At 48.9% G+C, this 23763-nt stretch overlaps 1 protein-coding gene and 1 long non-coding RNA gene across 2 annotated transcripts in view; both read right to left on the reverse strand.

Annotated features, from left to right (window-relative positions):
- LOC118173681 overlaps window positions 1-1283 on the reverse strand; it is a 36220-nt gene extending 34937 nt beyond the window's left edge. The window contains exon 1 of the long non-coding RNA XR_004754345.1: window positions 1145-1283. This is a non-coding gene — a long non-coding RNA (uncharacterized LOC118173681). The remainder of the gene's footprint in view (window positions 1-1144) is intronic.
- An 851-nt stretch (window positions 1284-2134) lies between these two features.
- Window positions 2135-23748, reverse strand: TGFBI (transforming growth factor beta induced). Its single transcript, XM_035338725.1, has 17 exons — window positions 23565-23748; window positions 19624-19722; window positions 12950-13014; window positions 12145-12302; window positions 11220-11384; window positions 10579-10725; window positions 9762-9903; window positions 9012-9224; window positions 8706-8843; window positions 8311-8456; window positions 7828-7964; window positions 7171-7301; window positions 5192-5316; window positions 4133-4235; window positions 3709-3788; window positions 3115-3139; window positions 2135-2955 (listed from the first exon to the last, which is right to left on the reverse strand). The coding sequence occupies exons 1-17, from the start codon at window positions 23684-23686 to the stop codon at window positions 2900-2902; spliced, it is 2052 nt and encodes a 683-aa protein (XP_035194616.1). The 5' UTR covers window positions 23687-23748; the 3' UTR covers window positions 2135-2899.
- Window positions 23749-23763: the final 15 nt, after the last annotated feature.

Genomic DNA, 23763 nt, shown 5'->3' on the forward strand with positions numbered 1-23763 from the left:
TGCCTCCACCTCCCCTGGCAGCACCCAGGCAGGCTGGGGGGGGGCTCTGTAGCCTTCAGCCAGCACTTCTCCAGAGCAGCTGTGTTCCTCCACAGCCCCAGCAACTTCCTTCTGCCTTTCACTTCCACCTCCCATGGCATTGCAAAAAAAGAGAAAAACCCTCTTTAGAAGAGCGCAGATGAGCGGGACATTCCCATCGCCTCAGCACTCCTCGTTTCCTCATCTCCCAGCTGCTCTCCTCTCGCTTCCCCCTCCTAGGAAGGGGGGGAGCAAAAACATCTCCCCCCTGGGGGCAGCTGCCTGCACTGCCCTGCCTCTGGGGGTGGAGGGACCCCTGGGGGAAAACACCCCTGAAACGAAGCAAGAAATGCTGCTGATCAACTAAAGCAGCTCAACTGCTGTCTTCGATAGGGGTTTGCCCCTCCGGAGGGCATCAGGGTGAGAAACCAACACAGAGCAGGGAATTAGGTTGCGTCCAGTTTTCACCAGCACAAATCATCAGCTGGAGACACCAAAGCACAGAGGGCTTCTAAGAACGGAGCTCGTGGGAAGGTTCCCAGGGACAGCTTCCCAGATTGTGGGATCCCAAGGAAATTATAGGGGAGACAGAGCAGGGACACGGGCCCTGCGGTGAGCTTAGATGGAGCGGGAGGAGTGTGGGAGGGAGTGGTGCCAGAGGGGACATGTCATGGTAGAGGGTGAAAAGGGAACAAACGGGGTTGAAAGGATAATCCTAACAGCAAGGATTGTCCCTTGGGGCCAAGGGCCTGTGGAAGGACTTCTAGCACCTACCAGATGCTGTGGAAACCTAAAGCCAACAGCGAGATTTTCAGAGCCCTGTAAGGAATCCGCACCTCTGCCTACTGCAAGCACTGTTGGGATCCACAGGCCTGGTGAACTCCTTGAAGCAAGCCAAGCAAAGCCAGACCCCATCCCAAACACAAATCTGCATCATCGCTAGCCCCAACACTCGCCCACAAACCAGGCAGCAGGACGCCATAGCTCTGCCAGCAAAGAGAACATCTCACAGTCACATCTAAGCAACGTTTGTCCAGTCCCACCTTCTCTATGGGCTTCATTTTTGCAAAGAAACACTTTATCAGCCAGGTCAGATGCAAGGAAAGTATCAGCAATAGGCACTCACCTAGGTGAGAAGCAGATCTGGTTTCCAGCTTCCCAGACAGCAAAGGATTTGTATTGCTTATTCTTGAAGTGTCAAGGGAAAATAAAATGAGACCAAAAAAAAAAAAAAAAAAAGAAAGAAAAAAAAAAGATCACCTCCTACAACTTCACATATTACTGAGAAAGCTGCAAAAAACTTTCTTTCTCTCTCTCAGGCTTTTGTAAGAATCAATAATTGATTGTCCTAATTACAAAGAGCTGAGCCTCCCCCAGGAGCCTGCCCCTCTGATGCAGCCCTTCTTCCTGACGTTCCTGGGACAGGTGGCCCAAGATGTTCCCCATCACCTCCCAGGGCTTACCTAACACAGGGCTGAGCCACAGCAGAAAAATAAAGAGATGAGAGGTTGGGGAGGGGAAATAAAAGAAGCTGGTTATTTTTCACACATTTGAATTATGCTGATAGCTTACATATGGCATTTCAATTTGGGCTTTTAATGGAAGAAAAGGCGTGTTTCTCAGCCAGGGTGGCCAAAACAATCTGGATTTTTATTTTATTTTATTTTTTAATTTTGCCCTTAATACATTTATTTTTTTTTCTTTTTTTATTTTTTTTTCAACCCAAAAAAAGATGTAAGCCCGGGATGAGAGAAGAGGGACGTTCACTGTTAGGTCTGATGTGCCCCACAACAACCCCTTCCTCAGGTGGTCAAACTGCACCATCAAGCAATTACACACAAACAAACAAAACCAAGCATTACCATCGCGTCTCATATTTATATTTTTGATTTTATTTTTATTTTTTTTATTAAAAAAAAAACAACCATTATTACAAATGAACCATTTACTGGAAGGCTTCTGCCAGGGAGAACTCTCCTTTCAATCTTCTTTTGTGAATAAAAGGCAGCACAGTTAAAACCCATAGACAATAAACAACCCAATTTAAAAAAAAAAAAATGAAAAAAGAAAAAAAGAAAAAAAAAAAGAAAAAAGGAAAAAAGAAAAAGAGAGAATGTTTCAAACCATAGCTTATAATTATGCAGTTTCCTCAATGTCAATAGAGAGGCTTTTGTTAAAAGCCTTCAATTCAGAATTGTGTGGTAGACTTTTAAAACACAGGGGAAGAAGGAAAACAATGTTTGTTTCGCATGTATATATGTATTGCTTGGATACCGCTAGTGAATTCAACAAATTTACTTCCTCCAAAGCAACCACCAGACATACAATCAGTCCTGAGTGACGCATTTGCCCAGAGAGCTGAGCACACACAAGTCATTCTGGCCCGAATTTCCCATTTCTGGCCCTGGTTTGGAGGAGGGTTTTCAGTGAGCTCACACCTGGCTTCCCACTTTGGGAGCCTGAATTCCCAGAGACGGGAACCTGGAAGAGGGGCTTTAATCCATCCTCCTTCGGTGTCCCCGAGTGAGGTGGCCCCAAGGCAAGCTCTGGGCATCTTCCCGTGCTTCTGGAGCAGCGCTGAATTAAGCCCCTGCCCTTGTGCATTGTAGGGATCAAGCCCTAAACTGGGTATGTGAAAAACTGCAAATTAACGACTACTTTGTAAAAACAAAACGAACAAAAACAAACAAAAACCTATCCTCAGTGGGGGAACTTTAAGGTCAAAAACAAATAAAAACGGTCTTAAAATATATACATATATATATGGCTTTTAGTTTTTCCTATCCATTTCACTGGAAACAACAATAAATTTAAGGGTGATATTTGGTTTTTTCCCTGTAGCGTTCAGCAGGGCGGGTCGGATGGAGGCGCTGGCTGCAGCTCAGAACCCGCCCGAGTTCTCCTTCATCTTTGCTAGTAGCCTGGAGTAGACGGGAGCTGTGAAGGAGAAGAACGAGGTGGGTTGGACAGACACACAGACACCATCCCCTCCCAGCTATGCTGTGTCTTGCTTGCCACAAGACACCAGAATAGACTTTTCTTTAAGGGGCAGGACATAGGATAGAAATTAGAAACACGCTCAGGAAGTTGCCTTACCTAGTCGAGGATTCCTTTGAGAAACCTGCATGGAAAGAAAATATAAAGATTGAATAATTACAATAAATCTCCGACAGCTATAAGATGATTTACATGTCACTATGTTCAACCTTAGTCTCCAAAAGCTGTCCTGGAAGGTGCTGGGCTGGAGTCTAGGAGCAGAACCAAGCTGCCTCCCCTGTGGCATCTGTCCGACCTGCGACTCACGATGGCTTTAATAGAAGAAAGCCTCTGTTGCTGAAATTTGGGGAGTCTTATTCGGTACCTGCTAGTTCTCATCCTGACACTGTCAGAAGTGCTGAGAGTGGGATGGATGAACGACCCTTCGGTGCCATAGGCAGTACTGGGGTTGACACAGCAATGTGCCAAGGCTGCATCTATGGTGTGCTGCAAACTGTAGGCCTCATGTTGCAAAAAGCATTATTTCTTTATTATTTAATGGCAAAAGAAGAGAGGATTGATCAGTCCATGAAACACAGCTGCTTACTCTCTTTGGAGGTCAAAACCTGAATGTGACTTTATCTTCAGATCACTATTACCAAAATGTAATTTCTGTAGTTGTACAATGACAGAGTTTTGGGCTTTGTTTTTTACCTTAGATAATGCAGATGCCTGTTTGAAGATTTCTAACGCGGGATCTGCAGGCTCGTCACCTCTTTCTTGCGGCCGTGAAGCTAAGGGTGGGACAGAGACAGCACTGAAATTACGAGGTATGCAGGTATATAGGTACCATTTCAGAGCATGTGCTGAGAACCCCGTAACAGATTAATCCTCCTCAATAAACTGAAGGAATTGCCACGTGTCACCTCTCCCTCCCCAGGCAAGGACAGACATGATGCAAGCTGGGACCAAGACGAGGCCACGGCTCCAAACCCGAGCCAGCCCAGCCAGCTGCAGCACGCAGCCCCTCCTGCCCCGTCTGCTCAGCTCCTTGCTGCTGCTCATGTTAAATGAGAGGGGTTTGTGGCGGTGGTGCTGCCCTGGTGGTGCAGCTCTGAGCATCCCAACCACGACCTACCCTGAGGCTGCAAGACGGAGTTGACGGCGTGAATCACACCGTTCGTGGCCATGATATCGCTCTCTGCAACAGGCTCCTTGTTGACGTGTATTATGTGGTTTTTCTGTTCAGGAGAAGAAAAAAAAAAAAAAAGGAGAAAATGAGAAACTTTTGTCATCAGTGCTTTCCAATTTTGCCTAAAAAAAGAAAACCCTCACACCCTCACTTTGCATTCATTCATTGCTGGCTGGCTGTGGGCATTTTCATCTTTTCCTCTCTCTTGCCAATTGAGAAGGGCATAACACCAAACGACAGCTGGAGCCGTCAGCCCCCGAGTGGCCAGCAGGTTTCGGAGCACAGATTCCCTACGTGGGCTGGGTGGGAGGGAGTGCTGTGCTGCCGTGGCAGAGCCCTTCCATCAGCATCCCAGTGCTGCTGCTTGCACAGAGAGGGACTGCTACAGAGATAGTGGCAGGAGTGAGCAGCTCAGGGCTGGACGTGGCAGGAGCCTGGCACACGAGCTGGCCAACTCGATGCACTTTGGAGCACCAGCCTTTCCTTTTTTGTCCTGCTTTTTCTTCCTTGTGCAAAGAGCGGGCCACGAGTTATTTATTCTCTGAAATATATATATTTTTTTCCTCAGTAGGGGATCCTGCATTCTCTTAATGTAGTGTAGAATTTCTGAGATAAAATTATGCATCTAAATAAATCCTGCTGTGCTAGGGGAGCCCATGCAGAGATCATTTTCATTATGCTAAAAAAGACGTGTTATCTGAACAAGCTATACATCTAATTTATTTATGTGTTTTTTTCCCCATGACTCAGAGTTAAATTTATAACAGCTCCTGGAAATCATTTACAATTGGTCTTCTGGGGAGAAAGCTGAAGAAAACCACATTTCAAGGCTGCCAACTCTCTGAATTGGATACATGGCAAGAGTCTCTCCACTACAGCCCCAAAAACACTGCTGTGGGGGCCATGCACGCGTTCAGAAGAGGTTCCCATAGCACCCACATGAGCACAGACATTCTTTGCTCCCTGACACAGACATCTAAACACAGAGCAGAGGCAGTGACTCACGGCGCTGACTTCCAGTTTGTCTCCCTGCATGGACTTCAGCCTCACGAGCGCGCTGACCGCGCCGCTCACCAGGATCTCATCGGCCATGTGGAACCGGAGGATGTTGCCAAGCTCCTTGGCGTTACCTGGGGGGGAAAAAAATCATGCACATTTGTGAAACAGCGTCAGGGCTCACTTCCCGTATTGCATGTGCTGGAATGACATTACGTGGAAATACCGTAACTTCATAAAGGGCGAGGAATCGATGTGAAATTAAAAAGACTGATCAGAAGCACCTTGGTTGGAGCAGGATAGGACATGGGGGCTGTGCCTGCCTGTGCACGTCAGGATCCCAGCAAGTCCAGGAAGGATGGTCTCCCAGTGTCCCACCTTGGCACACATCAACCCTGCCCTATATGTGAAATCCCTATTTACTGGTTATCCAGTCTATGCTTTTTCTTACTGTGCATTATATGAAACTTTCTCCTGTTGCTGCTTTCACTTCCCAAGGAAGTTTGAAGACAAAAAAAAACAAAGAAAAAAAAATCACTTATGTGAAATAGAGCACCCTGCACTTGCAAACATCACTATTTTCACCAACACCGATGACACTTCACATGGCATGATTCCTGGCTAGGAAGGGGAAGAGTGCAGGAGAGATGTCACTGATGGTTTACAGACTGTCGGCTTGATTCCCAGCTCACTGAGTCTCTCTCTACTCTTCCAGCTGTGCTTGAACCAGGTCTCAGGAAGATAAGAGGCTTCCCCTTCACCACCTATTTTCCAGAAGAGGCAGTGATTGAACAGCATGGGCCAGCAGCCCCACTCCGTGTTCTCCTTTAGAGGCTGTGACTAAAACCCAGAGCAAAACCCAGAGATGGGCGATAGGGAACAGCTAGTGCAAAAACTGGCCTTCAGATAAGCAACCAGAGAAGCTACAAGCAAGGTGGACTTCTTGTTTTGCTGCCCCTATCTGAACACCCTGTGAGCTTTTTTTCCATTACCATTTTTTTATCATGGCCACAGTTCACACTACGTATCCTCACCAGCATGATTCACTTCTTCATCAGAAGCATAAGCTAAATATTTTTGTGAAAAAAACAAGAACATCTGAAGTGCCCACATCTGGGATGCTTCATTCCTGCAGCCGTTTATAATAGCTACAGAACAGCCCTGAAATATTTATACATTAATCACTAGGCTGGGTGTGCAGGCTGATATTACCAATTCCTCGTTCATGCACTTAAAAGGATAACCAGCCACCATGGGCAGATGCTCCACAAATTATGACGTCAATGTTTGGTTGGGCCTTAATGACGAGAAGACATTGCACTCAAATACCTGGCATTGTTTCCAACCACAGCCATTTTCCAACATGAAGAAAAAAAAAAAAAAAATCCTGCAGCTTATCCTGAAGAGGGTTATTAAACATTCCCATGCTTTTCTTTTTTTTCCACAACCAGCCTGCATGTCTGTGCTTTTCAGGATATTGGTCTCTGTTTATGCTAGACCAGAATATTTGTTGTCTTCTCTGGATCAGGTTGGACTTCCTGCTTTGTCCATGAACAAATAGATGGAACAACAGCTCCATCCTTTTAGTAGTGAAATTCCGTACAGTGTGGCTTGAGTCTGAATGCGGGCCGTGTTTTCTATTTGTAAAACTTACTTCAGATACCCTGATCCTGTGTGACTGATGTCCATTTTCACTGCTCTCATCCCTGACCGGAATTTCATAGCACACAGACCAAACATTTCGTAGCACACACAAGCACAAGGGAAGTATAAACCCATGCCCACACTTTGTGAGAGAGCTCAGTGCCACCCCTTTCTGTACATCCTCAGCTTTCCGCTGGCTAGGGCTTATCCTAACCCATTGTGTAGCATGTCCATGCTCCCAGGAGACAGACTCAAAGAATACGGCAGACAAACTGAGCCATTCCTCCGGTATCATGCCAATAATACACAGCAGCTGTTCACCCGAATGCTCTAAAAATGCTCACCCATTAGTTTGTTCAGTTCCCCTTGCGGCATGGCTCGGAAAGCTTCGTTTGTTGGAGCAAACACCGTGTAGGTACCTGGCCTGTTCAGGTTCTCCGTTAGGCCTGCAGACTGGATAGCAGCCACCAACGTACTGCAAGGCAAGCAAACGTACAACTTTGGTGACTTCACCACAAACTACATCTGTTGGTCTTTGATCAATAGCCTCTCGTGTTCAAGAGAGTTGTGAAGTTATAACTGCAAAATCCTGCAAAATCAATTAACCCAAATGTTGATCGGGTAGGAAACGATCCCGTGAGGTCCAACCAGAGCATCTGAGAAATGGCAGAGCAAGCTGAGGATCCTGAATCTTTGGGGACAGAGAGGCTAGTGAGGAGACACAGAGGCTTGGCCACAGCAGTACTGACAGCAGAGCTGGCTTTAAATGTGCTCACAAGGAGACCACACACTCTTGGCTCACACTTCAATGAAAGGTTACTTAAGTCTCACTCCCTATAATTTAAGAATGAGAGCGTGGTTTTGGGTAATGTTCCCATGTAAAAATATATATATATATATGTAGTCATGACTACGATCCATAGTAAATAGAATAACAAATAGAAAGCGGAACAGCAGCTCCTCTGCTCCTAGCTGGCACCTAGGAAGAGCAGAAAGGTCACCTGAAGCGATGGTCTGCCTTGAGAACATCCATCACGGAGCCAGTTGGTGGGGTCAGCATTTTGTCCACACTGAACAGGGTCCCAAACCTTCCTCTCTTGTCATGGGCAGCAATGCAGGCATTTTCAATACACAGGTTCTGCAAACACAATCGCAGAAAAACAACCTCATGTGCTACGTGTATGTGCTTTGAAAACGGGATATTTACACATTTCATAATGCTCATTTACCCTTTTTTCATGTTAACTGTGCCACTACAAGATGTTCAGCCTACAGAATACTTATTACTTACGATAAGGGATAAGAAAAAACAACTTAGCCCCCAGGTCCTGCTCACAATGAACTGGTCATTTAGAGGCAGTGGTTAAACTGACCAATTTTGAGAAATTCACCTGGTTTTAAGAGGCTGAGGCCAGACCCCCACCCAGACGGGGGCTCCCCACACGCTGGAGATCCCACCCAGAGCACAGCCAGCAGGCACTTACGTTGCGGTACACAAAAACTCTCAGCTCCTTGTCACCCAGCGTCTGCAATTTCTGCCCATGGTAAAGGTATTTAGAGGAGAGCTGATCTTTAACAATGTGGTTCAGAAGCAAGTTTTTCATGTTGCTGTCAACAGAGACAGGTTTATCTGCAGCAAAAAAAAAGCGTGGAAACAAGCAGTGATTCACTGAAAATGACCAGAGACACTAAAAACATCCAAACACAGATCATTACCCACACCGGATTTTAATTTTGAAGCTACATGCCCCTGTCTGTAGCTGAGGCATTTGAGGGAGAGCTTGCATGTTTGCACACTGAAACTCAGCCAAAGAGAAACTGTCTGAGGCGGATCTGTGGCCCACACTGATAGGAGAGAGGGATTGACTCCCCAGTTTACCTTTGAATACGTCGTTCACTGGGGCAAGGAGGGTCACTCGCTCGTTGCCTGTTAGATGAGAACTGAGCCCAGCTTGTCTGAAAAGGTTCATGGACTCAGACACTTCAGATTCTTGGGCCAACTCAAACAGGGTCTTAGCTGGAAAAAATAAATAAATACGTAAAGTAATGCATAGTAACCTTTCATTAAAGGCAATTCATCCATTCCTACAAAATTCCTATGCCCTCTAAATCCATTACTTCTTTGTCAAAAAGAATAATCAACAAAAGAAAGGCAACACAAAGAGATGCAAGGAGCCACCAATACCTGAGTCGGGGATCAGCAGCTCATTAACAAAATGTACAACGCCGTTAGTAGCCAGGATGTCCTTGTTGGCAATGATGGGCTTCCCGTTGAGGGTCAGCTCTTCCCCACTGCAGCCCACATCCAAGGTGGTCCCTTCCAGCGTCTCCATCGTGAGCCCAGCGATGATGGCCTCAGCACACATGGCTGACTTCAGGATGTGGTGGTTCAGCAGGTCTGCGAGAGAAGCGAGTGCCTTAGTGAGCTGGAAAAGTCAATCATGAAGTTACTGCAGATTTAGGGCCCGCTTCAAAGGGGCTTTGCACTGGATGGCTTGCACAGGGCTCTACCCTAAGGGATGCGCAGTCACTTCAGATCGTGCTGGCTTTAATTCAGCAGCCTGTGAAATGAAGTGTTCCAAAAGAATAATTCTTGTACACTTGTCAACTTTGTGTGGTCGTTCGACTCATTTGTCAGGGGAAGCTACGCTGATAAGTTCTCTTCTGTCTTTAGGTGGATAGAAATCAGCATCACAGGCAGGAATGCTAAAGAAAGGGGACTGCTCCGGCTCCCTGCTCCAAATCTGGTACCTGTGCCACGTCTACACGCTTTCATCCCAAGAGCTCTGGGCTGTCTGGTTTTAAAAGATGGAAGCTGCCAAGTGTGTTTACTGCAGCTTTGTCAGATCGTGTCAAGGAGCAGCACAGAGCTATTCAAAAAGGAATTTAAAAGAAGTGCAGAGCTCTCTTCTGGCCTTGGCAAACAGGCGCTTACCCCTCAGGGCTTCGGGGTCCCCCAGGATCCGGTTCAGGGTCTCTCGTGGGATCTTCTCAAAGGCTTCGTTGGTTGGAGCCAGAAGCGTGTACTGCCCTTCGCTTTCCAGCAAGCTGTTGAGGTCAGAAGCAGCCACAGCAGCCTTCAGAGAAATGAGGAGAGAGGGTAAAACACGTCCAGCCAGAATGCAAAGGTCAGCAGCTTTGTCCAGGCAGTCACTGAGAGCCAGATTTATTACAGCTTTTAGAATTTCAGAACTCTTACAAAAATCCTGAATAGCTTCTTTCAGCACTTTGGTCCCTTTATAAATTTGGCCTGGCCTTGTGGTTCTCTTGTGCTCCAAAAATCTGAGTACAAGAGCCTTTTTTTGGCCAGCCTCGGAGCCAGCTTGAATACCCTGATATGCCTGGAAAGGGTCATGGTAGTTCCAGTGAATAATTCAGACCAGACCGCACTGCAGAATCCCTCTCCTTTCTACTTTTTTCATTAACTTGGCAAATTCCAAAGCAAATAAGTTGATATTCATCAAAGCTGAAGAGTTAACATGTCCTAAGGCCAAGTTTCTGATACAACAGTGAGGAGCCAGACACTGTCTACATCGTTTTACTGACAACAGTAGCAGGGTGACAGCTATTCTCACAAATCCCTGCTTGCACAGATACCAAAAACATCTCTTCCTAAAGTAAAATAACTTCTATTGGTACAAGGATTTTATCAGCAGCTTTAGTCACAGCACTCAGGCACTGACAAGCTTCACTGGGAAAGGGATAAGTGAATATCTTTAGGGATCCCTGGAGCACACGTGGGTTAGACTCACCCGAAGGGTTTCCAGGCTTTCCTCAGTCTCGACGATGTGCTGAATGTTGTTGGTGGTGGTGGAGATGACTTTGTCAATGACATGGACCACCCCGTTGGTGGCGTGGTGGTCGGCTTTCAAAAGCCTGGCACAGTTCACGGTCACAATCTGCAAAGGGAAAGACGCCGGGGACATTAAGTGCACTGAAACAAGAAGGTAGGGCAGCCACTGCTGCTTTTCTATTTCAAACGCAGTGAGCGCTATAATATTGAAGCAGCAGGAGCCAAAATGTGGTTTCCTAAAAAAGAAAAAAAAAAAATCACATAAAGAATGAGAATGCTCTATCAAAAACCATTTGAGTGGTATCATGTTTAAAGAGCTTTGAAAGTAATCACTGGTTTTGTCTACCCTAAGAAAATATGCAACACCAAGCACTTCCCCAGTCACAGTGTTACACAGCAACACGGGCAACTTCCCTGCAACAGCATCTCTGAAACTAGCCTCTTATAAATATTCTTTTCAAGCTCTTTCTGACCATCTATCCCGAATCAGGAGTTTTCAGCCTAAGCATTACATAGTCCTGGAGGTCTGTGGACAGTGCAGAGGTGCAAGGCAGCAGAAAAGGAAGCCCCTGGTGGGCAGGTTTGATGCAAACACCTTACCCCGTTGGGATAGTGGTGAATCTGGATAGGCAGGTTCTGGTACATGGAGTTAAGCGTTGTCCCATGCTTCAGGTCATCTGTGAGGACCCTTTTGTTCACCATGTGGTAGCGGAGGGCGTTGAGCAGCTCGATGTTGACATTGCTGACCAAGGAGTCCAGCGTTTCCTGAAAATCAGCAAAAATCATTTTTCAGTGCTGAGCCTGTTGGTGGGGAGAGTCCCGGTACTGAACCTCATGGCACCAGGACAGCTCTAACTTCCATAAAACTGCATCTTTGGCCTTCAGGCAGCAGCTAGCAGCTCTGGAGGCCCTGGCCTTGCAAGACAGATGGGCACTGGCAGCAAGGTCCGGAGTGTGGTCACTGCATTCACGGGGATGCTCCCTCCGTTTGGCGCATCGGAGGACAGCGGTGCCAATTTCAGGAGTGGGAATTTCACAAGACACAGAGTGAGAAAATCAAACCCGATGTTAAGGAGATGTAGATGCAGCAGAGAAGGGGAACTCACTGATGCATGGAGGCTGCAGGTTTGCAGAGGCTCCAGTTGGGACTGGCTGCTTGTACCAGTTAGTAAGAACAACCGGAGTGGTAAAGTAGGGGCCAGCCAGAAAAATAATGAAAGGGATGGAAAGTCCCTTTGCTGTGCTCTTAGTGCAATATCTGACATTAAGAAATAGGGAAAACTTAATGAGGTGATTTCTACGTCCACCCACTGGGGAGCATGCACACCTCTCTCCAGTGCTGGGCTCGTTCAGAAATCAGGCTCTGAGGCTGATGGACCAGGACAGTGATCCCCATCTCGGAAACTCACAGCTCTCCCCGCATCAGGACCATGCCTGTTCTGACAGCTGGGGCTGGCATCAGACCCCTGCAGACCCCGATCAGAAAGCCGGAGGAAGAGGGGAACGAAGAGGAGTTATATCTTACAGCAGACAAGGAAGCCCAGGCCTCGTTACTTGGGGCAAAAATCGTAAAACTTCCAGGTCCTTCGATTTCTGGCCGTAGGTTAGACCGGTCGGAGTAGAGCTGCGTGGTGGCAGAGCCAACAACGCCCAGGGTTTCGTAGATGTTTGAAAGTGGCAGCGCTGCAAGAAGAGAAGGTTATGTTCCCGACACACCGCTCACCCTGCTCTGCACGGCCGACAGTGCCGACCTCAGTCACAGCGGTGTAATCCCAGATCTACTCTGCGGGTTTTGCTGGAGTCACCCTGCATCTATGTGGATGTGAACGGGGGAAAAGCAGACTCTTAACTCTGCGTACCTGGCCCGATACACACTGCTGCTCGCTGCAGCCCCGTGGTGCAGGAACAGAGCCACCAAACCGCCGGCAGCTGAGCTGTATTTGCTATTAAATGAAATTCTGCTCAGCTCACCCTTGCCAAAACAGAAATGAGCAGAGACTGGCAGAACTGCCTGCTGCTTTATCGCTACCTTGCATTGCGTTTCCAACACAGCTCTATTACTTGTTGGACTGGGTAATTCCCCACAGCCCTCCCGTGCTTGATTGACTTTAATTATATCCGAGGTTTTTAAGTTGTCTGGGACTTTCTGCATGCTTTGGAGCTGAGCTGGCACTCAGCTGGTGCTCCACTCAGTCCATTTTTCACTCGTTCAAAGCAATCTTGCGCACAAGTTGCAAAAATCAAATCCACTTTGAGCAGTTTTCTAATATTTCCCCTCAGTGGGCCGAGGCGTAATTTTAAGAAGTGTAAAAAATGTCAGATGTCTTTACCAGCTGGGCAGCCTTTCTCTCCAGGAACTTTTTCATATCCAGGACAGCACTCGTAGCTGATTACTCTGGAACAAGAGATGGATACGGCAGATTAACTGATAGCTCCTCGCTGCTTTTCCCCTGTTAGCTACAGCCCTGTCTGCGCTCACCCCTGTGTGGTGAGGTTTCCGAAGCAGCGCCTTCCTTAGAAACACACACTTGAACAAAAGGCAAACCACAATTTTTATCGCCTCCAGGGCTGCGTGTTGCCAACTTCCCCACAGAACAAAAACAGACAATTTATTTTCAAAACCACACTTGCCCAGCCACTTTGTCAGTCCCTGTACAAACAGGGGCTGGAGACCGATGCCACGGTCCCAGCAGACGAGCTGAGCACGGCAGCGAGTGCAGCACAAGCTCGAATCAGGACCTACACAGCACAAAGAAGAGGCAAGGCAGAGACCAAAATATCCAATATATCTGAATTATTTACTTATTTTCAGGGGGAGTCCAAGTCATCGAGTTCCCCTTCCTCGGGAGGATTTGGGGTTCTCCCAGTGTACAACCGATCACGGTTTGGGCAGCACACTGCAGCTCCAGTGCAGCTGCCCTACAAACCCACCAAGCATCCCCCTGCGTTTCACCCCATTCTTGTCTACCACCAGCAAATATTCACTTGTTTAGAGCAAAGCTGGCATGACAGGCCTGGAGGCAAAGGGACACCTCTGGTCTTGGATGCCCTGACCCCAGGACATGGAATAAGCCCTGCAAGGAGGACTTTACTGGTGATGCTTGTTCCTACGTGGGCACCCCAGGGGGTGATGCTGCACCCCTGGCTTTGCTAACAGGGGACAGGGGTCGGGGCCCCTCCTGGGGACACGGGGAGCCCCAAGGGTGTCAGATGCTAAAGAAGCACGAGCTGCCTGAATGCTGCACCCATTGTCCGCAGCTCGGTGGGAAATGGAAGCCATCTGATTCTCAAAGCTGCCCTTTATAGGGAAAACGTTTCCATACAAACAGGAAAAAAAATAATAATAAAAACAGAAGTTGCCTGTTTATTTTTCACAGGGGTTTCTTTCACTTATTGCTTGGTGTGAAAGAACCAAGGGCATTTGATAGATGGGCTGGGGCAGCGAGGCACTAGATGTTTCTCCCAAAGACAAGCCTTTCCTCTGTGCTCCTGGCTGGATTCGAGACAAGCCCGGTGCTGTAGTGCTGAGCCTCAGCATCCTCGCTCAAAGAGAAAGGAAAATCCTCAAACTCCAGATATTTGTCATCATTTTAACACTGTTAACAAACAGTGGAAATGCCTGGGGTTTAAGAGGGAATTCTTCAGGGTAATTAAGAGCCAGTAAGTGAAACAAATACCTGCTTTTCTGTGACAGAAGCAAATAAATTCTGTGTCACGGCTTCCTAGGAGAATTACAAAGCAAACCCAGACTGATTGTCTAGACATTATATATTCCATGTGGGAAAGAGCTTGCCTAAAGCAATCCCTTCCTTTGACTACTGGAGATCTTAACACCCTGCTGCTCCACTTTCCCCAGCCCCCAGCTCGTGTTCATTAGAAACACACACTTTCTCCCCCCACCACTTCCCTCCCCGACCTCCGATTTTTCTTTTTTTCAACCTAGAAACTAAATCCAGTCTAGACAGTTCCCTCGGTTCAGACCTGTAATCAAAGACGACGAGCTGATTAAAAAGAAATCATTGCAGAGTTCAGCATAAATAATTCCTGAGTGCTGACGTGGGCTTTAGAAGGCGTATTTATAGATCGATCAGAGATTAATGAGCTGCGAGGAGGAGCAGGACGGGGCGCACGCGGGCTCAGGGCTGATGCTGCTCCAGTAGCAGGGCAAGAGCAGTGGGATGGGATGCAGGGACCACACCGCCAGATTTTTTATTATTTTGGGGGGTGAGGGACCATCTCCGGCACCACCCCACCAGGGAAGCCAGTGGCAAGAAGCACCAAGGCCAGTTATGGGGTCGGCACAGGCTCCAGTCTCTGAAGCTGACCTACCAGCACCGTCTGGCTCCGTGCACCACCATTCCCACCCTCACCTTCTTGTTCCTACTTCCCATCCTGTCCTGTATGATCTCAACTGTGATTTTTTTATTTATTTATTTTAACAAACAAATAAGTAAATAAAAGCTTTCTGAGTACTAGAAAGCTTCTGCAAATGGCCAGGTGAACTGAGAGGTGCTCAGCCAAGCGTTTGCGCCTACAAGGAGCCAGTCCCAGGGATCGTGAAAACATCTTCAGCTTCAGCCACTGGTCTCCTGTGGCAGTGCCTTGGTGAAAGCACAAGACCACCCAAAGACATCCAGCCCCCAGGGAGCAGCATGGCCATGGCTGAAGGCTGCTCCACCTCATTTTCAGGACTTGGTACCCTCCACCTCCACACAGGAGCATGGCTGCTCCTGTAACACGTGCTCCTCCGTGAGCCCCAGCAGAGAGGAGCTTTCCCATGCCAGAGGTGGCTAACCTGGCCCTGCTGTCCACGGGCTTGGGCTGCACCAGGAGTGGGACCAGAGGGCAAAGGATGCCCCACAGCACAGCCCTGTATGGAGACATCGCCCCACCTGCGCTCCCCTACACCGCTGGGCAGGCAGCACCGGAGGAGCTGCGTGCTCAGGATCAGTGCCTCAGCCGGGGGGCTGCTCTTAACGGCAGGGGGCAAACAGTGATGGGATAAAGCCCTAAACGCTCCCCAGCCAGGCAGCAGATTCAGCACAAAAGCCAAGCCAAGTGTTTAGAAACACTGTACTGCTAAACGTCCCCGCGTCCTGGTGCAGAAGCAAGCTCCCTGCTTTTTATTAGCCATTGTCTCACCACCGCTGCATTCTTAGGGCCTGAAATTAAAATCTAAGTGCATTTTTCAAGGTAATAAAAACAAGCTAAGGCATATATTAGTGAATAAAGATCCATTTGTAATAATTTCCTGTAATAAGTCCCATATGTTTCGTTTTTGCAAAAAGAGTGCCAGGGCTCATATTTTTTCCTGAATAGAGGAAAGTAAATCAGACCAAAAAAAAAAAAAAAGCACAAGGGGAAAAGAAAAAGAAAGTACTAAGGGGCAACTTACTGCTACTAGTTATTGCTAGAAGGAAATAAAAAAAAAAAAAAAAAAAGAGAGAGAAAAAAAGGAGGAGGTTGTTGCCTTGTCCACTACACAAAAAGAGCGCATGTGGGAGGCAATCAACTGCAACCCCCTCTTCTAGAAGAATGAGTCCAGTGTGTAAGGGAGACAGAAAAATATAAAGCACAGGCGCAACTATGAGAATATACCCTAAATAAACTATTTCTTGGGCCTTGGAATAGCCAACAGTGGAAAATTACCTAATTACCAAAACAATCTTGTTTCAGTGCTCATTAAAATCAAAGCAGTGTCGGACTTCTTGCCAACTGCCTTATCTCACTTCATCAGAAAGTAATGCAATGATAAAATGTACATAAATCCTTGATCTAATTTCTCCCTAACCGTGTGAGCCAATACTTTAGCAAAGAGAAGAAAAACAGAGGAAAAAGAAAAGCAGATAAAGAGGTGGGAGTCCCCTTCTGATGCATGAGTTGGATTTTCCATCGCGCACATCCAGCTCCAGCGGCGCACTGCATCCCAATGGACCCAAAGATGCCCATCAAGAAGCCAGTGTGCAGAGCCTCAGCACCAAGTCTCATGCTTCCAGCCATAGCTGATTTCTTTCTGGATTTTTTTCTGGACACCGCTCCTCTGCACCCCAGGGGCCCTGTGAGTGAGCCTGGAGCAGGCACTGAAGGGTCATGCACGTGGGGACAAGACCAAAGGCTAAGCACTTCCGAGCCTCTCGTGTCACTGCATGTCCCTGGGCACAGGATGCCACCATCCTAGGAGCATCCTATGCCTTACTGCTGTCGGTTCGCAGCAACATTTCTGCCCTTCTTTCTCAAGGCTGAGTTCCCCTTCTCCCAGCCAGCTCTGCGGGAGCTCACTTTGCTTCTCTGTGATACCTTCTCTCTCGCTGACTTCCCTCCCTGCTACCTGTTTGAAACACAACTCAGAGCCAGAAATAAATCAAAAATCAAAGCAGTCAAAGCTATCTTCCTAGAGACGGGTATTTACATCTGCAACTCACTTCCAACCTGTGGCATCACTGACCCTTTAAGCAAATAAAGAGGATAATGGGTCAAAAGTGAAGTAGATGAGATGGGTCAAGCATCTCCTAACCCAGGATTGCTCCTCTCAGAGGAGGAAAAACCCTTTTTGGAAGAGGAGAGAAAAGACCATGCTTATCCACAGGTGCACCAGCTCTGGTGGGAGATGGGCATGAGGTCCCGTGCAGGACTGCAGGAGTGGATCCAGCCTCCAAAAGTAGAACCCAAGCACACCAACCGTGCCAAATCCTGACTCTTTCTGGGATTTAAAGACATCTGGTGTCCTCAGAGGCTCTCCCAGCCCCAAGCAGAGGGCCAGTTTTGGGGGTTTATGCTGAGCACCATGGACTGTGCCCATGCACTCTCCTGGGAGCCCAGGCACCAAGGATGGAGCAGCACCAGACCCTGACACTGCTGTAGGAGTCTGATTGCTTCAGCATAACACCTAACATCCCGACCGGCTCCTGATTGCTTCCAGACGCCGGGAGCACCACGTCCAGCGGGAGCCATCACCGGCAAACGCCTGTAATCAGAGCTGTCCCGGGGTCCTCCGGAAAATCTGAGTCAAGACACGTGTCCTTTGTTCTGCACAAGCACTGCGAAAGGGCAAAGTAAGGCACAGGCTCCAAAGTGACTAGGAAAAGAGGAAAAGACAGTAAAACCCATTGTTGAGATGATGCGAAGTGAAGAATGGTGAGCTAATCCCGTGGATAATGGGAACATTATCTCATAGGTTAACACACAGGTTAATGGTGTGTATGCTTCATTCTCAGCAGCGCGTCACTGGAGAAGACATTTGGGGAAAAGCAGAGCAAGAGAGGTTGGAAGAGACCACCCCAACTCCCCAGACAAAACCTGGAGGTACAGCCAGATGCCAGTCCTCCCGGCTCCTTCTGGAGATAAGCGGCTGAATTGTTTCTGCCAAATACAGCTGCACACGTGGGTTGCTTGAGGTTTAGTTTCTGATCTGCTTCCGAGCTGAAGCAAGCCTGGGGTGGAGCAGCAAAGCCACCCCATGTCCACAGCAGTCTCATTTTGTTTGGAGGCCTGCCATGCTGCTCTGCTATCTGAAGGGGCAACAACGATACCACATGGCCATGCCATAAACTGGTCCATTTTATGTTAAAAAAAATGCCACTATTCAACCAAGATGAGATTCTGAACTCTAATCATCCATTTAAATGGATGTGAGAATCTTATCACATCCGGATTTTATGTTTTTTTTTAGAATTAGGGTTTGGAGGAGGGTGTTTGTTTCTTTTTACAATATTGCCTTTCTCTCTTTTTTACAAAGAAAATTGGACTTAAGAGAAACCTGCCCAACACATGGTACGTCCTGCAATGCATCCTCCTGAATTACAGCACTGCCTTGTTTGAGACGAACTCACGGGTAGAACAATGAAAGGCCACGCACAGGACAATTTTACCTCCCTCCTCACAACACCAGCACAAGACGCACGAGCCTCAATCTTTTAGCCAGCAAGCACAGCTAAACCAACAAAGGCAGCCCAGCTCACCACGGCTAAAGACCTGCTGTTTACTTCACAAACATGGCTCATTTAATCCGCAGTAAAGAACAGCATGTTCCTATAGATCCAGTTACGATTTACATTGGACCACACCAGCCGCGCACCGGCTGATTTCTGCTGTTTGTCCCAGATCAGCGGTTTCTTGCAGCCTGTGATTTCGGCCTAGAAGAAATCTCCTGGACTTTCCTTGCAGCTTTTGCTGTCTGAGGAGGGACGGTGCGTGGTCGAGGGGCCGCCACCTCCTGCGACCCATTGCGGAGACCCCAAAGCCAGCTGAGAGCCGTGGGGCTGGGGCCAGCAAACATCCCCGAGAGCCCTGGCTGGCCTACACCAAGGAGAAAGCTCCCCCCGTGCTGCTCTACAGCCTGGCAGGGAGTCAGGCACGCGATTATCTGCTGACTGCATCGCTCAGAGGAACGTCCCGAGGCTCCCCGCACGGCTACGCTACGCGACAGCTACTTGAATATTTTTGTTTGCGATCTTAGATGTGGAATTGGCCTGCAAGTGTAATTAGCTTTCCTGGTGGAGTCATCAGAGAGTGCTGGCTAAAACTGACACTTCTTTCCCCTTATTTCTGTCTCCTCTTCCAAAGAAAACACATGTAGATGAATTTTGTGTTTTCTCCAATAACCATCAGCTCCGGGTTGCCTTTTTTTCTTTTTTTTCTTTTATTTTTTTTCCAGCTAGGCAGCATTGGGCCTAGCAGTGAGAGAGGCACAGCTAAGTACCAGAAACCATCTGGACCACGCTTCATCACAGCATCAAGAGCTATACAACATATACAGAAATGCAATCAGAATAAATCGCCAGGGTTTGAATTTACATGGTATTTTCCATGCTTAACATCCAAGCGTTTCAGAATCGTTGTTTGTCATTGGGAGAAAAACAAGACACAATTTTTTCTTTGGTAGCGAAAGGCCAAAGCAACCCTTAGCGCACACACAATATAAGTTCACCCAGTGTCTGTCGCACCGTTTGCTTCCCCAGCTCCGCTCGGGTCTTGGGGTGACCCCGGAGGGCTCCCGAGTACTTACGTTGACTTCCCGCAGATCTTCCTCTGGTACCACTGCTTGCAGTTCGTGAAGTATTTCCTGTTCGTGCCGATCAGCTTCTGCACCGCGCAGACGTTGGGGCTGCAGGGAGGGACAGAGCAGAGGAGGGTCTGAGAGCCCGGAGAGCCCCACCGCGGGTGCGGCGAAGGGAACTCGGAGCTGCGAGCTGACTTTCCAGGTGTCAAAGTGAAGGAAAAGGGTGAAAGAGACCTCTCTACCTCCCTCCACTCCGCGATGTTATATCTTCCTTCACTGAATGCAAAGCTTGGCTTCCCTCCATGTTCCACCCCTCCCCAAAATATAAAGGAATTGAGTTAAAGATAGTAGTTCAGTTGTGATTTCTATGGTGAACACCAACTTCTAATTTAGAGACCTAAGTGTAACCCAATAAATTTCTGCAATAATTCAAATATTTCCCCCCAAGCCCGTTATTTTATTGTTTAGGACCTAAAAAAAAGGACATATTTATCAGCACCAAAACCAAGATGGGCACTTTTGCTGTCCAACAGACTCAGCCTGTGGTGGACACAGACGTGAGCTACTGAACGGGAAGACGAGCAAGCGGCACTGCCCGCCACGGCCTCGATGCACTACGCTTGGCGGCTGTAGGACCTCAGCCTGAGAGGCACCGATCGCTGCTAGCCCACCAGGGAGACCCACGCTCAGCACCACCCGTGTGATTTGCCCCAGCAGAAGCTGGCAGCAGCCTTCCAGCTGTCGAAGAAGCGGTGCCACGGGGAGCAAAGCTGTGGTCAGACAGGAGCTGGCTCGCGTTTTTGGCCAGCACACCATTCCCAGCTCACCATTTCCAGTTGCCACCCGCTGTGACTCACGTGCCAGCAGCTCTGGCCGCGGGTGTGGGCAAGGCAGGGGCCTTGAGATGTGATTTTATTGACCTGGGCTTCAAACAGAGGTGCAGCAAATGCCCCAAAACACTGCAGATGCTCGGCCCAACTGCCCCTGGCTTCCTAGCACTAAAACCATTCTCGGATTGTGGCAGCAGCACAGAAAGCATGAGCAGCATTGGCTGCCAGAATGATAAGGGGAAAATAAATGAGTAAAATATATAAAACATCACTTCGGAAGTGCTCTGCTCTACCTTCCAAGGCACAACTCCTGGATGGGGCACGGAGCTGCTGCTGTGGAGGTCTCGCTGACCTCCTTCGGGAAGCAGACAGCAGCTTGTCCCCATTTGGCTGGGACACTGCCACTCGCCTGCCCCAGCCACCCAAAGCAGGCTCTGCAGCCCACTGCCAAGGCCTCCTGCAGGCGTGTTTGCTTTGCACCAGCATCCCAAACCCAGGTCTCTCAAACTGGTCACCCTGCCCATCCTTAGTGCGAATTAATGAGGGTCTCCTGTATGTTGGTTAAATCCAGTGTCAGCCTTAGCTTGGCTTGCCTTCAACAGGCATTTGCTGATGTGACTGCAGCTGAGCCCTGCGGTTGGCAGGATTTGACCCTGCCAGGCCCTGACACTACCACAAGGGACAAATTGGTTGCCCGTGGGACATCGAGGAATTAGGCTCACTGCATCCCTTGTTACTGCCCTACCCAGTCAGGGTAGGTTGCTGCTGCATGAAAGCATTTATTTCCCTTCCTATACATACGGTGAGGGACAAGGAGAAAGAATCTACTGAAAAAAAAAAGGTAGAAATCACAAAGCCAAACTTTCAGCTGGTGCAAGCTGGCAGCGGCTCAGTAACTTCCACACCAAACCCCGGCTGAGAGACACGTCTGTGCTCAGTGACTCAGCCCACCTCAGCTCCTCCGGCCCCGGCGCGCCGAAATGTGGTTCCAATTACACTGAAATTCCAAATCTTGCCTCGATTTCAGTGTCTGGCTGACGGCAGTGGACAATCCCTCTAATATTCGTCTTGACAAGCCTGGCTACTGAAGGACTTGTTTGATCACTTCCCCCCTATCCCTGGGAGCAGCTTGCCAAGAAAACCCCTGGGCAGCCCCAAACCTCCTGCTTTGCCCCATCCTCCCTGCCTGGGACCCGGCGCCGCCGAGCTGCTCGCTGACTTTTTGGGAAAATCTTCTCCGTTTTAACCCCATGCAGAGCAATCCCCCTGAGGGCCGCGTTATCAATGATTCCCACAGGCAAGCTGTAGTAGCGGCTCCCCACCGTGCCTGTTCTGGTGCTTTGCCCAGTCTGGCTTGAAATGAATTTGTCAACACTCTCCCCGCTCCTCGTCGGAGTTCATCACCTCTGCCATGCCGTTCCCAGCTGACTCGCGGATAAAACCGCCCATTGTTCGCCCGCATCTGAAGCTTTCCCCTTGGCAGGCAGCAGCTGGGAGCTGCCGGGGCAGGGGCAGCCCTCGGGAAGGGGCACTGAAGAGCAGGACCCCCGTATGACCCCTCAGTCCCTCAGCATCTCCCTGCCGTGACTGCACCCACGCACCCAGATTTCTATCTTCATACTCCTCCCCACATGCTTCTCATCTCGCTCCCCAGCACCTGAGCTGATTCACTTAAAAACAATTAAGCTGTACGAGTTTTGCTGCAGAGCCAAGCCCTGCCACCCAACTCGTTCCCAGCTCAATGGGAGCATTGATGGTGCGGGGGGATGCTCAGAGCAGAAAGGGTGGCATTCCTGCTTACACATCCCTCCGGAGCTCCTTGCTGCCAGCAAAACAACACGCCTCACATCCCAGAGCTTTTTGGGCTGCTTTTCTGTTGCCGTGTCCCTTTGACACATCATTAATCAGCGTTCAGAACTTAGTTTAAAAACTCGCTCGGGATAAATTGCTCTCTCCATCGGAAAGAGAGCCAAGTGCTGCTGTCAGCTCTGCCGGGTTTATCTCAGCAGAACTTCTCATCTGTAACCCTGCCATACCAACGCCTCCCGCAGCTCTCAGGCACCAGCAGGGAGTGGGTTCACATCCCAGCCCGTGCCTCCCGTGATGGCACAGGGACCAACAGGCTGCTCTTCAGACACAGCTGCACTGATTTACACCGGGGATACCGGCAGAATAGGATATTTACTTTATTTCAGATCGTGTACAGATGGATAACGGCACTGTATTTGTGTGCAAATCCCTGCAATCCTTTCGTCACTGAGATTTTAGCGATAGGCATCCGCTCAGAATTTGCCTGTAAGGTTCTCCGTCCGGTGAGATACCCAAACAGTGCTCCCCTTCTTGAAAGAGGCTGACCTGGAGCCCTGCCAGGTAACATATCAAATTGCAATATTTCAGCCTGTTTTTTTTTACAACGCGATTCGTGACCCTACCCTCAGCAGCCCATTTAAATGGAAGCTGCAGCTCAATGTCAGCACCGCCAGAGACAAAAGCCAGCTGAAGCGTCTGTCATCGTCTCACTCTGCCTATTCCTGATACAGTCTAAAAGCGGCGGGGGCAGCCGCTAACAGCTGGGTAGCTCTCCACCTACCAATAAAAAGAGTCAAACCACACAGCCCGTAACACAGAGACATACAGAGATGTCTACCTGCATTTTGGGGGTGTTCCTTATCTCTGAAGGCATGCAATTAAATAAGGGATTACTTTGCTCAGGAAGACTTTCAGGACTTAAAGAGCAAGTTGGTGCTTACTCCACAGACACCCCTCTGCCACTGAACCAATTTTCTTTCTTTTTCTGTAAACTCTTGAAAAGAAGAACTCCTTCCACGAAGTGCTTAAGTGAAAATCTGAGGATTTTTTTATCCCTCTCACGGGGATAAACTGATAAAGAGCAGTCTAAAACGACCTCCGGAGCATGAAGCACCCTGAAGGAAAGGAAGAAAGGGAAAGGAAGGAAAAGCCCCCGGGGGTGGGAAGCCCTCGGGCAGAGCACAGCGAAGTAACCGGAGCCTCGAACCCCGAAAAAAAAAAAAAAAAAGTTTTGGGGGTGTTTTATTATTTTTTTTCCCCCTCTCCCCTTTCCCCTTCTCGCCCCGGGGGCGCGCAGCGGCCGCTTACCCGTGCTGGCGACCGCGGAGGCGGCTGTGCTGCAGGACCTGCTGGTACGGGGACTTGGCGGCCAGCCCCAGCCCCAGCCCCAGCCCCAGCCCCAGCGCCAGCAGCAGCGGCAGGCGTGCCATGGCCGGGATGGGCCGGGACGGACCGGGATGGGACGGGACGGGACGGGTCGGGATGGCTCGGGACGGGCCGGCGGCGC

The sequence above is a fragment of the Oxyura jamaicensis genome, chromosome 13, assembly GCF_011077185.1.
Source record: "Oxyura jamaicensis isolate SHBP4307 breed ruddy duck chromosome 13, BPBGC_Ojam_1.0, whole genome shotgun sequence".
Taxonomy (NCBI): Eukaryota; Metazoa; Chordata; class Aves; order Anseriformes; family Anatidae; genus Oxyura; species Oxyura jamaicensis.

Bases quoted from the DNA above. Each gene is read 5' to 3' on its own strand.
- TGFBI (XM_035338725.1), bottom strand. From the start codon at position 23,686: ATGGCACGCCTGCCGCTGCTGCTGGCGCTGGGGCTGGGGCTGGGGCTG. The intron at 8,457-8,705 runs GTAAACTGGGGA...TTTTTGCTGCAG, and splicing joins AGTGAACGACGTATTCAAAG to ATAAACCTGTCTCTGTTGAC. The intron at 2,956-3,114 runs GTAAGGCAACTT...TCTCCTTCACAG, and splicing joins TCAAAGGAATCCTCGACTAG to CTCCCGTCTACTCCAGGCTA.